Source organism: Neophocaena asiaeorientalis, unplaced genomic scaffold, assembly GCF_003031525.2.
Source record: "Neophocaena asiaeorientalis asiaeorientalis breed wild unplaced genomic scaffold, Neophocaena_asiaeorientalis_V1.1 scaffold242, whole genome shotgun sequence".
NCBI classification, from domain to species: domain Eukaryota; kingdom Metazoa; phylum Chordata; class Mammalia; order Artiodactyla; family Phocoenidae; genus Neophocaena; species Neophocaena asiaeorientalis.
The window spans coordinates 702,151-713,720 of NW_020172451.1; the positions used below are offsets into that span (position 1 = coordinate 702,151).

The 11,570-nt window shown below is 66.5% G+C and overlaps 2 protein-coding genes across 2 annotated transcripts; one reads left to right on the forward strand and one right to left on the reverse strand.

Moving 5' to 3' along the window:
• Positions 1 to 1,281: 1,281 nt before the first annotated feature.
• LOC112394601 (vegetative cell wall protein gp1-like) lies at positions 1,282 to 3,379 on the forward strand. The gene is made up of 3 exons (XM_024737392.1): positions 1,282 to 1,362; positions 1,933 to 2,346; positions 3,002 to 3,379. Exons 1-3 carry the CDS (start codon positions 1,282 to 1,284, stop codon positions 3,377 to 3,379), a joined length of 873 nt encoding a protein of 290 aa, XP_024593160.1.
• A 1,141-nt stretch (positions 3,380 to 4,520) lies between these two features.
• On the reverse strand, positions 4,521 to 10,353 carry PIM3 (Pim-3 proto-oncogene, serine/threonine kinase). Its single transcript, XM_024737394.1, has 6 exons — positions 10,344 to 10,353; positions 7,052 to 7,239; positions 6,913 to 6,963; positions 6,457 to 6,826; positions 5,728 to 5,904; positions 4,521 to 5,648 (listed from the first exon to the last, which is right to left on the reverse strand). Exons 1-6 carry the CDS (start codon positions 10,351 to 10,353, stop codon positions 5,461 to 5,463), a joined length of 984 nt encoding a protein of 327 aa, XP_024593162.1. The 3' UTR covers positions 4,521 to 5,460.
• Positions 10,354 to 11,570: the final 1,217 nt, after the last annotated feature.

An 11,570-nucleotide genomic window follows, 5' to 3' on the forward strand; every position in this document is an offset into this window, starting at 1 on the left:
TGTTGAGAAGGATGCGGAGTCAGCCACGGCACCAGGGACCTCGGCAGCCAGCACGCTGAGCTTTGCGGGCCAGCTGCACCCTAACCCCCATCTCTCAGCAGAGAGCGCTGCGACCGGCAGGAGCTTGGGCAGGAAGGCCCAGAGCGGCCCCACGGCTTTGCTCAGGGCTCAGGGCCTCTGAAGCCCCCCACCTCCTTCCCCTCAGCTTACCCACCCCCTTAGCCCACCCAGGTGGAGCAGGCTGTCGGGAGAATCCAGGGCCACTGCAGGAGCGCGTGTGCTGGTGGAGGCTGTGCAGCCCCTCCTGTGTCTGTCCTTTGCTTCCAGCCCTGAGTAAGCTGGGCCTGGGCTCCTCCACCTGCCTCAGGGCCTTTGCATCTGCTGTTCCCCCTGCCGGCGCCCCCTCCCCAGATCTCTGCAGAGCTGCCAGTGCCATCTCTCGGGCCCACTCAGCAGGAAGGCCGACAGCGACCCCTAAGAACCCCACCACCATGTCTCTGTCACATCCCGAAACCATCATGCCCATTTGTCTGGGTCACTGCCCCTCTGGCAGGGGTGAGCCCCTGGGGTCAGGAGTGTCTGCTTCCCTCCAGAGGGAAAGGGCCCTTTGAGGCGGCTTGGGGGAGGCGTGGTGAGCAGAAGCCAGCCGGCAGGGAGGGTCAGGAGGCTTGGGGCGACCCCCTTGGGGTGCTCCACAGGGTGGGGCTGCAGACCCCTCCCCACACTCTCACCAGGATGGGGGTGCCTCTGTGGGGACCCATCAAACGGGCCACGCCGTGATATGAACCCCAGTCCAGACGTCTCCAGGCCCCGTTCCCCCTGCCAAGGTGAGAAGTGGGAGACCAGCAAGCGGCCTGGTGCTTTCAGGCTCACACAGCCTCGGGCAGTGCCCCAGTGGTCCAGGAACCCTGGCTTCCTGGCCGGCCTTGCCCAGGGGGTGGAACCTCCCAGGCTTCCTAGTCACTGGGTCCCAGGACCCAGGGCATCTACAACCCAGAGAGGCCCTGCCACTTGACACCAGCAGGGCCTTCTCACCGTCACAGTCCAGCCCCTTCCCCATAGCCCAGGCTCTGGAGGGGACCTGGGGGCCGCAAGGAATGGGGCAGATGGCTCCTGGGCTGGGCTTGGCCTGGTGCCTCGGGCATCAGCAGCTCTCCTCTCCATCCTTCCAAGGAACTGGCTCAGGTTCCTGCAGGGCTGCCTGGGGTGGGGAAGCCTGAAGGCCCTGGACCAGATGCCAGCCTCCCCAGCAGGTGTGCAGGCCCAGTGATGTCAGGTGCCATGCCCACCAAAGGCCTGAGCCTCGTATCAGGGCAGGCGGCCTCCTGGCAGCAGGGTGGGCAGGAGGGGGCCAGAGGCCAGGTCAGAGCCAGCCCACCTTTCCGAGCTCTGTGTGTTAGGAAGATGGGGTCCTGCCCTAGGGCACCTCCCCTCCCTAGGTGGGGTGGTCTTCTTGGCTGTTTATGACATTGGGTGGGTCCCTGACCTCCCTGAGCCTCAGTTTCCCTCACCTGACTCATTCAGTGCCGAGTATAGGTGACCTATCCCCAAAAGAGGGGCCCCTCATTCATTCATCCAGGAGCAGGCCCCCATACCACCGCACCCTGGCCGGCACCTGGGAAGGGCTTTCTTGCCGGGACCAGGCCAGGAGGAGGGCCGTAACCAGTGCTGGAGGGGCAGGCCCTGCTCCCCTCCCTGCCCGGACAGGCCTGACTGCCAGGAACCCTTGGGGACCAGGCGGGGGGCAGGCAGAGCGGGGTGTCAACTGTGTAATCGAAGCTCAGGGGTTTGCCAAGGCTGCCTGGAAGTCATGTGCCCAGGGCTCAGGCAGCTCCCCCCGCCCCGCCCCAATCAGAGACCTCTGCAGACAGGGGACAGACCCACTGAGGAACCCCAGGGCCAGCAAATCAGCTTGGGCCCTGCACCCCTCAGCCACAGCTGCAGGTCAGGGATGAACTGGGCCCAACGAGCTCCTCTCCCTACCCTTGCACTGTGGGCCGGCCGGGCCTGGCCGACACCGTCCCTGCCGCCTGCCGCCTGCCCAGGACCCCGGGCCCCGCCGCTCACAGGGTGCCCTCCCCGGAGGCCCCCGTGTGCCTCCAGCTCAGCGCGTACCCTGTCCTGCTCCAGCCCGGGCCTGTGACGTGCCAGCGTCCACAGACCCGGGTGCCCTTCCCAGCCGCAGTGCTCAGGGCCAGGGTCACGCAGGCAGGTGATGGCCCCCCAGCCCCTGCCTGTCCAGTCTCCACCGCCCCCGTGGGAGCCACCCAGCCTGTCCCCTTCGGAGAGCACGGGGATTCCCCCAGCCAGGGTCTGGGTGCCCAGAGGGTTGGGTGGGGCTCCCAGGTGGGTTCACTTCCCTTTTCTCAGAAGCCGAGGCACCAAAGCCACGCCAAGGTTTCCTTTTGGGGGCTGCACCGGAGAAAAAAAACAGCGAGGCCCTGACAGCTGTGGCAAGTGGGTTTGGATGTGCCTCCCAGACGCTGCCCGGGAAGCTGGGCCGGCCTCAGGCAGGTAGGTGAGCAGCCCGGAGAGGTGGCCCGCCCACCACCTCATCGCTTGGCCAGCACCCACCGGCCCCCAGGAGGCCTGGCCGGGAGCACAGTGCGGGGTGTACTGTGTCGCTCCTGTGGGCGTGGGCGCCTCCGAGCAGAGGTGCTCGCACCCCCGAGGGCCATAGCGCGTTCGGGTTTCCGGTTCTTTCCGTGATGATTTCGGGGTTCTGTGCAACCCCAAGGAAAGCCCCTGAGGGCTGGAGGTGAGCAAGTGTTTCTAAAGGAGCCTCGATACTAAACGGGTCAAGATATCAGAGGCTGAGTGGAGATGGGGGCTGGCCGGGCAGACACAGTCAGAGCCCCTGGACCAGGGGAGCCCCTGGGACTGGGGCTGCTAGAAGAAGCCTGGGCCTGGCCCAGAAGCTGGCAGCCTCGAGGAGGGCAGGACAGGGGTTGGGGGGTCGGGCGCTCCACGGTCTTCAAGCAGCCTGTCCCCTCTGCTCCAGCCGCAGGCCGTCCACACAGCCGACGGTGCCAGCAGCCTCAAGGCGGGGCTGGGGGTCCTGCCCGCGGGAACAACCCCATCCTGGTCCCAAGAGGCCCTGCGCCAGAGGAGCCCCCTCTCCCAGCCCCAGCCCCCAGCCCCACCGACAGCGCCAGTACTGACTGCCAGGACAGACCCCACCCCGGCAGAGGGGCCCGCAGACACCAGGGGCACCAGTGGCCAGACCATCCCCAGCAAGTGGGTCCCCAATTCCACGAGTCCCTTGCCTTCCCAGCAGGCTGCAGTGCCTGGCGGCTCAGTGGGGGGCGCCTCGCCCTCCCCAAGCCGGACTGGGTCCCACACTAAGGCGAGCTCTGGGAGTGCTCACTGGATGGTCTGAAAGACAGACCGACTGAGGATGGGGGGTAAATGGGCCGGGTGCACCCTCAGCTGGCAAGAGGGGGAGCCGGGATCATGGTGTCACGTGGATCACTGTCACCAGGGTGGGGGGCGGGGGCCCGTCCTCAAGCCTGGGTGCGGGGCTGCCGCCCGAGTGCCCCGCTCCGCGGAGAGGCAGGGTGAGCAACGGGTTAGAGCCCCACGGAGCCTGGGAGGACTCGGGCAGTGCTGCCCGGCACCCCACACACTGCGGGGGTCACCCCGGGGAGGCCTGGGGCGCAGCAGCAGCTCCGGGGGGAGGCGCCAGGCCCCAGGCAGGCCACGGACGCCCGCTGACTTCTGAGTGGCCGAGGCCGGAGCCGCACCCCAGCGCCTGCCCACCGGGGGAAAGGCCGACTCCACTTCCTCCAGCTTCGCCTTCCAAAACCTCCTGCCTCTGCTCTAACCTTCGGCCCCCGGACGCCCTTCTGTCCAACTCTGCTCCCAGGGCCCACCAGCAGGCATGAGACACGGGACCTGGGCCGTGGGACCCAGGGACAGGCCTCTGGGGGCTCCAGCACCTGCCCCAGCGCAAGACGCCCAGCACAGGGCTCCCGTGGAGGCGGGGCAGGGCATGGCCAGACGCTCCACGGACTGCCCTTCACACTGCAGCCTGGCCCACGTGTCCACAACTGGACTTGGCTGTGGCTCCCATCCGCCACCTCACCCTGCACCTGTCAGGCCGGGGCCCAACCGCGCCACCTCTGTCCTCCGCACCTGGAACACCTCCCACCCCCTTCCCCTGGCAAACTTCTCCTCGTGCTTCAGAACCCCTTCCAGCCTCTTGGGGCCACTGCCAGACATGGCCCCAGACTCGTGCTGGCAACACCCCCCAGGACCTGGCTCCCTGCTCCTCCCCCCAGGGGCCCCTGAGGGCACAGTGTTTTCCCACTCCCCTGGGGCAGCAGGGTCCAAACGGGGTAGCAAGAAGGCCAAAAGCTGGGAGGGAAGCGCCTGAGCCCCTCGTGCGGCCACCTCCCCGCCTCGTGCGGCTACCTCCCCACAGGAAATGCAGAGGGAGCTATGCAGGGACCAGAGGTCCCTTCTCCCCAAACCTCTTCTCTTACCCAAGATGACCCAGCCCCGTAAACACAGAATCTCCATTTCATACAAAACAGTTTAATTGAAATACCTGTATAAAAAAATATGATTTCCAGACATCTCACTTTTGAACTGAAAGAAAACCCTATCCGCAGTGCCTACGCACACTGGGATCACACAAACACAACTGCTGAAATAAATTAAAGGCTTGAGACTCTGTCCCCCCACCCCCCAGCCTCCAGAGCCAACAAGCAGACTGTACAAGGTCAATAATTTAAAACCCACCCCCCAAGGGCGCAGAGCCGCAAGGGGGCGGGGTCACCCACTCCCCTTAAATTAGCCACTGTACAAGTCCACCTTCTGACAGACACGGGTAGGATCGGGACCTGGGGTCCACACGCACAGCCGCCCCCTCCTCTGCCCACAGGCCTTGAGGAGCTAGGGCTGCTGGGAGGGAGGAACCTCCACAAATAAATTAAACAATAAATAGCCCTCGTCGGGGTCACACCATAAATAAGACGGCTGCACACGCATCGGGCGGGCGGGCGGCAAGGCCTGCACACGCATCGGGCGGGCGGGCGGGCGGGCGGCAAGGCCTGAACGTCGCACTGCTTGTGCACAGACGTGCCCAGACGAACACCGAGACACGAGAGTGGGGGGGGGGCATGATGAGGGACCCCGTGCCCACGTGAGACAAGGCCACAGGACACGGGAGAGCTCCGGTCTCAGGTCAAGCGCCGGCCGTGGGCAGGCAGGACCTGGCTTCGACCAGAGTGTCTTTGGACAGACAGAGCTTGAGAAAACTAAGTCCCGTGAGAGCAGCGTTCGAAAAGGCACTCAAAGCAAAGGAACCGGCCGGTGCCAGAGGCAAAAGTCACCAGGGGTCAGAGGTCACTGCTTTTCGCAAGGAGCAGACAGCCCGGCAGAGCCGGCCCAGCGCAGGGCCCGGGCATAATAGCGCAGGGGTCCCCTCCGGTTCCCACGGCCAGGGGCAGGCCCTGCTCACAAGCTCTCGCTGCTGGACGTGGTGCTGGCCCCATCGTCCGTGTCCAGGGCGCAGAGCCGCAGATCACAGCTCTCCGGGGTGCCCCCCTCAGCCCCCAGCATCCAGGGGTGGGCAGAGATCTGGTCCAGCGAGGGCCTCTCAGAGGGCCGCAGGGACAGACACCACTGAATGAGCTGCTGGCACTCTGTGGGGGAAGAGGGGGTCAGGACAGGGCCGCCCCGCGACACCTCGCCACCAGTGGCAGGCCCAGCCCCTCAGCGCACCTGGGGAGACCCTCCTGCGGAAGAAGAGGCGGCCCCGAAGAATCTCCTCGTCCTGCTCGAAGGGGATGTCCCCGCAAACCATGTCGTAGAGCAGCACGCCCAGAGACCACACGGTGGCCGAGCGCCCGTGGTAGCGGTGGTAGCGGATCCACTCCGGGGGGCTGTACACGCGGGTGCCTGGGGGACACACGGGGCTTAGCAGACTGGCTGCCGGGTCGGCGCCCCACCAGGCCGGCAGCACACGAACACCGAGACCCCTGGCTCCCAGCTGATCCTCTCCGCGTTGGAGCCGGGGCCCGGTCCTCACCCTGGAAAAACCCCGGCAGGCGTGGCCTCCCCGGGCGCCGGCCGCCCCGCCCCCCCAGCTGGCCCGGCGCGGGAGGCGGGTCACATGAGCGCGGGGTCCGGTTTCACAACAAACAGATGTGAGGTGAGGATACCGGGAAGGGGAGGGGCGGGGAGCCCCGGCTTCCCCGGCACCGCAATGCGGGGATTTCTGCGCGGCGCCCCCGCGTTCCGCACGCGCGCAGAGGAGGCCCGCGGCGGTGCCGGCCAAGAGGAGTCTGGAGTCAGGCCCGAGGCGGTGCCGGCCAAGAGGAGTCTGGAGTCCGCCCCGCGCCCCAACCTGCCGGACCCAACGGCCCGAGGCCTCGCTCTGGGCAAGCCGGTGCGGCGCGCGGCCCCAACAGTCGCCAGCCCCTCGGCCCTCGCCGCGGGGAGGGCGCTCACCGTCGAAGTCGGTGTAGACGGTGTCGCGGAGTAGCGCACCCGAGCCGAAGTCGATGAGCTTGAGCTCGCCCGAGCGCAGATCCACCAGCAGGTTCTCGTCCTTGATGTCGCGATGCACGACCCCGCAGCCGTGACAGTGGCGCACGGCGGCCAACACCTGCGCGAAGAAGCGGCGCGCCAGGGCCTCGTCGAGCGCGCCCCGCTCCGTGATGAAGTCGAAGAGGTCTTGCGCCGGCTCGGGCCGCTCCAGCACCAGTAGGAAGCCGTCGGACCGCTCGAACCAGTCCAACAGGCGAATGACCCCGCGCGCGCCTCCGGCCGCGCCCACCTTGCGTAGCAGCACCACCTCCAGGGGCACAGCCGCGCCGGCCTAAGGGACACGGCGGTCAGCGCGCTCCGCCCGGCGCCCGCGTCCCCCGCTCCGCCCGGCGCCCCGCGCTCCCCGCCCACACTTACGATGCTGCCCCACTCGGTCACCCGCTCCTTCACCACGTGCTTCACGGCCACCTGGGGGGAAGGGACCAGTGGTCAGGCCCACGCGGACGCAACGACGCGCGCGGGCCGAGAATCCAGGGTGCCGGGCGGCCAGACTCACCGGGAGCCCGTCGGCGATGCGGCTGCCTGCGTAGACCGTGCCGAAGCCGCCGCTGCCCAGCACGGCGCCCACCTGATACACCTTCTCGAAGCTCTCCTTGTCTGCCTTGACTGTGGAGAGCGCACGGGCGGGGTTGGTGCGACCGGGGAGCCCGGCAAGGGCCCTGGCCGCGCCGGGAAGGTCACCGGCTACACCGGCCCGGCGAGGGCGGCTGAGCCAGGAATGCGGCGGTGGGGTCCCGAGGAGCGGCGGGGGCCGGGAGGCGCCCCCGATACCCCAGGCTGTGCTCGTACCTCCCGGCAGTCCGCGCACCCCGACGCGCCCGTGGCCTGGAGCGGCTGGCACCTCCGCCCCCTGGGGGACCCCGCCGGGCGACAGCGCCCCGGGCCTCGCAGCCCCCGGGTGGGCTGAGGCTCCACTCTGCCTACCCCGGGCCTTCGTTCTTACCCGGGCTTGACTTCAAAGCCCGCAGCCCGAGGTCCCTCCCTGACTCCGCCTCCCTCCCAGGAACTTTGCCCTGCTGACCCCGTGCCTGGAGAGCCCTCCTCGGCTCTCCACCCACCTGGTTGCCCTCCAGGCCCAGCTGCTGTCCACCTCTACCAGGGAGGCCACCTTGCCCGCCTCTGTCAGAGCCAGAGCCAGACTAGGTCTTCAGGGCCCTCGTCTGGACCTGAGCCTGTCCTCTGCCTTTTGTATAGACTCATCCAAACCCACGGGTTGCCAACCTCAGCCCAAGTCACCAGCCTGAGCAGCTCAGGTGTGAGCAGTCGTCTGCCGGTCCCAGTGGCTGAGCTCAGGACGTCCACTGCTTCCCACAGCCATCCCAGAGAGGGTTGAGGGTTGGGGGAGCCAGGAGGTCAAGGTACTGGTCCTTCTGGCATCGCAGGTACTCCCCGTGGCCCCTGGGGACCAGGCTGGGACCTCATCATGGCATCCACATCCCTGGGCCCATCAGAGGTTACCTTCAGGTGTGACTTCCAAGCATGTGCGCTCACCTGCCTCAGGGGCCCTGGCCAGCCTGCTGGCTCCCTCAGCACACCCAGCCTACCCCAAGTCACATCCCTTAGCTGCCACGGTCACTCTCCCAGGGCAGAGAGTAGACCCTCCACTGGTACAGCTCTTAGGTTTTTATCTTTTTGGAGCTCTGTCCACCGCCCTCCTGCGATGTGGACCCATAAAGGCAGGGCCAGGGCCGGCCGGTTAACCACAGTCCCCAGGCCAGTACAGTGTTCCTCATGGGGTCAGATCCAAGGCAGGATGCCTGCCCCTGAAGTGGAATCCAGGGGCTCTTGTCTTCTTGTGGGTTTTTCCAGGGGACCACTGGATGGTCCTCAGAGGCTTCCTCCTCAGATCAGGCTGCTACAGGTTCCTGGACCCACCTGGACCTAGCCTGTCCTGGGCTAGGAAGGGTGGGAGTGCTGGAGAGCATCCTGGATCTAGGTGTCAAGATGTGACTCTGAGGGCAGTTCCAACTTAGCCGACAGGGGCCAAGGTTCCCGGTGGCCTCCCCTCTGGGCCGCCAGACCTCCCATGTGAACCTGCAGGCCAGTCCTCCTTGGGTGTCCTGGCCTGTGTGCCCAGCTGGTCCCTGGCCTTGAGAGTCAGCCTTGAGAGGCCAGCATCCTGGGGCTGAGGGCCACCCCCTGCACCCCACCAGCTGCAGAGTCTTGATCTGAAGACCCTGAGTCTCCCCAAACTCAGAGCAGGATTCACTCTCCTTCAGGAAGGGGCAGTGTGTGTCCCTCCTCCCCCAGCCCTGAAGCTGGGCTGAGCCACCTGTGGAAGCCCCTGGGGACTCTGGGAGTGGTGAGGGGTTCCCTGCTTAGTCTGGGAGTGGAGGACGGAGGAGGAGGCAGCCTCTTTCCTGAGATGGAGGTTTACTCAGAGCCTTCATCTCGTCCAGACTTGTGTGTTCTGGACTTTCTATTGTGTGTGTGTGTGTGTGTGTGTGTGTGTGTGTGTGTGTGTGTGTGTGTGTGTGTGTGTCTGTGTGTCCTGCACGGACTGTGAATCCCTGAGGGTCAGAATGGACTTGGACGCCCCTCCCTACCAAGGGCTGTCCTGCAGGGGGGCCTCTTTCAGGCCCAATCTGGCCCAAGGAATAGGCTGGGCAGGGGGCTGGCATCTCTGCCTGTGCAGCCACCCAGGGCCCATGTTTCCTCGGCACTGGGGGCCCCCAGTACCCAAAGTGACCCCGTCTAATGGGCAGGACTCGGGCAAGGTGCTGCCCACCTCCCCCTGCCCTTACCCTGCAGGCAGACATGACCCACCCGTTTCTCAGCTTGGCACATCGAGGCTCTGAGGTGTTCCCCCGGGTGTTCCTCCTTGTACAGGGAGGCAAGGCCAAATCTGAGCCCCAAGGGCCTCTTGCCCTTCTGCCCTGGGCATGGCCCTTGGTCAGTAACCCCAGGCCACCCCTTCCCTGCAGTTCTGATCCACACTCCACTTCCAGCCACACCCCCAGCAGTGCAGGGTGTGAAACCCTGCCTGTTTTTTCCTGGTTCCTGGAAGGCCCATCCGGTGGGCCTTAAAAATAGCTCTGGGCCCCACAAGCAGGCCTGGCCCAGGTCAGCAACTTCATGGGCCACAGAGCTGGGGCCACTCCTGCAGACGGCGGGGAGAGGCCCCCAGGAGGAGGGCTCAGCTGAGGTTGAGGCACCAGGCCACCGCACTGACCACAGAGGTCAGGCCCGGTCCCTTGGCCTCCCACCATTCCTTGGCGTGCCCGAGGCTCAGGCCAGCATGTCGTGAGCGCCTCCCTCCATGGGGCCATGCTGCCGAGAGGGGCAGCCTCACAGCGGGGCCAGGTGCCTCTTCAAGTTCCCAGTGGCCTCTCAAGGGAGGTGTTTCCTTAGTGGGGGGAGCAGCTTGGATCTTCCCAGGGGGCTGCACCCCGCCCCACCCTGGAAGCAGCCTACCCCAACCCTGCACAGCCAGCCCCACAAGGTAACCCTGTCCTGCTGGTAGGAGGGGCGGCTGTTGCCATGGTGACTGGAGCCAGGCTATCCTCCCCAGACTGGGGAGGAAGAGGAGGCTGGGCAGCAGATAGCCTTGGCTAGCACCCTGTCTTCCATCCACACACATCCACACTCATGGACACACGCTTACAGACACGCCCACAGAGCTGGGCGTCACAGCAGGGAGCACGGGGGCTTACTCCGGGTCAGGGCCCTCACACCCCTTGTCCCCGCATGTCAACAACAAAGGCCTCCTCAACTGGCCCCTTTCCAGCTGCCCCTGGACATCCCACAGGTTTGCTCGGCCCAGCCCTGGGCCTCTCCATGCCCCTCACCCCAGGCCATGCCCGGAGGACCCCCGCTTGCTCCTCAACCCTGTCTGTGCTCCCGTGGTCCCCAGGTCTCCCCAGCGCCCGCCGTCAGCACACCATCATCCTGCCTCCAATCCTCCAGGGCCGCTCCAGCCGTCAGGGTCCGTCCCGGTGACTTGGCCCACAGTCACAGCTGTCCCCCTGAGCCCCGTCCAGCCTCCACTCCCACTGCAGGAACCCCTGGCCCGCCGGGCCTGACCCCTCCCCAGCCCATAGGGCCTGGCTCGACAGCACCCAGCTTCACACCAGTGCCACCCCTGCCCCGACCCCAAACTGGGCTCTGGGAGCCCTGGGACCTGGCCCTGCCTGCGTGCCGCATGGAAAACCCCCCACACAGGGCCACAGCCTGGCTGAGGCGGGAGGAGCCTTCCCTCTGGCCTGCTCTCGCCTCCATCCTGGCCTCTCACCCACCGGGGAGGGGAGTCAGCAGAGCCAAGCCAGGGTTTTGCAATGTTCCCCAAAGGCAACTGGGGTAGGGCCTGGGCTGGGGCTGGGGCGTCCCTCAGTGGGAGCTGGTGGCCTGTGGGAACTCTGGTCGCCCCGCCCAGGAGACCCCAGCCTGGCCTGACTCAAGGCCAAGGCTGGCCCAAGTTCAATGGCTGCCATTCCCTCTGGGCACACCCCCTGCTGCCACCGTACAGCATTCACATCTTGAGAGCCGCCCACGGCCTGGCAATGGTCACCTGGACTCTTGGCCAAGGGGACACCGAAGAACGAACGAGGGAGCACCCGGGCCCAACCCAGGGAAAGGCTGGGGTCCCAGTGGACCTGACCGCAAATGCAGCTGGACTGGAGCACCCAACACTGGCCTTGGGGGTGGCGGCGATGGGAGCGGTGACAACCCATCGGGGACCTGCCTGGGCTGCAGGGGTCCTCTCCTCACCCGGCTTCCGGCCCGGCACTGGGGCCAGGCCCCCGCAGGCTGTGAGCACAGCCTTGGCACTGGCCCAGCTCCCTGGCCACTTTGCTGGGGCCTCACGTCTCTCACCGCCCCCCTGCCTGGGTGTCCTCACCCGTGGGGCTCTGGCCACCCCCGTGCAGGGCTGTGCGGAGGAGCCAGTGAGATGCCTGTGACGTGCTTCTGGGGCGCACAGTACATGCGTGCTACACGCGGCCGTGACGGCTCTAGCTGTTGTCCTGTGCAGAGGCCCCAGATTTCAAAGGGGGGGCCTAGGGGCTCCCTGGGATGGG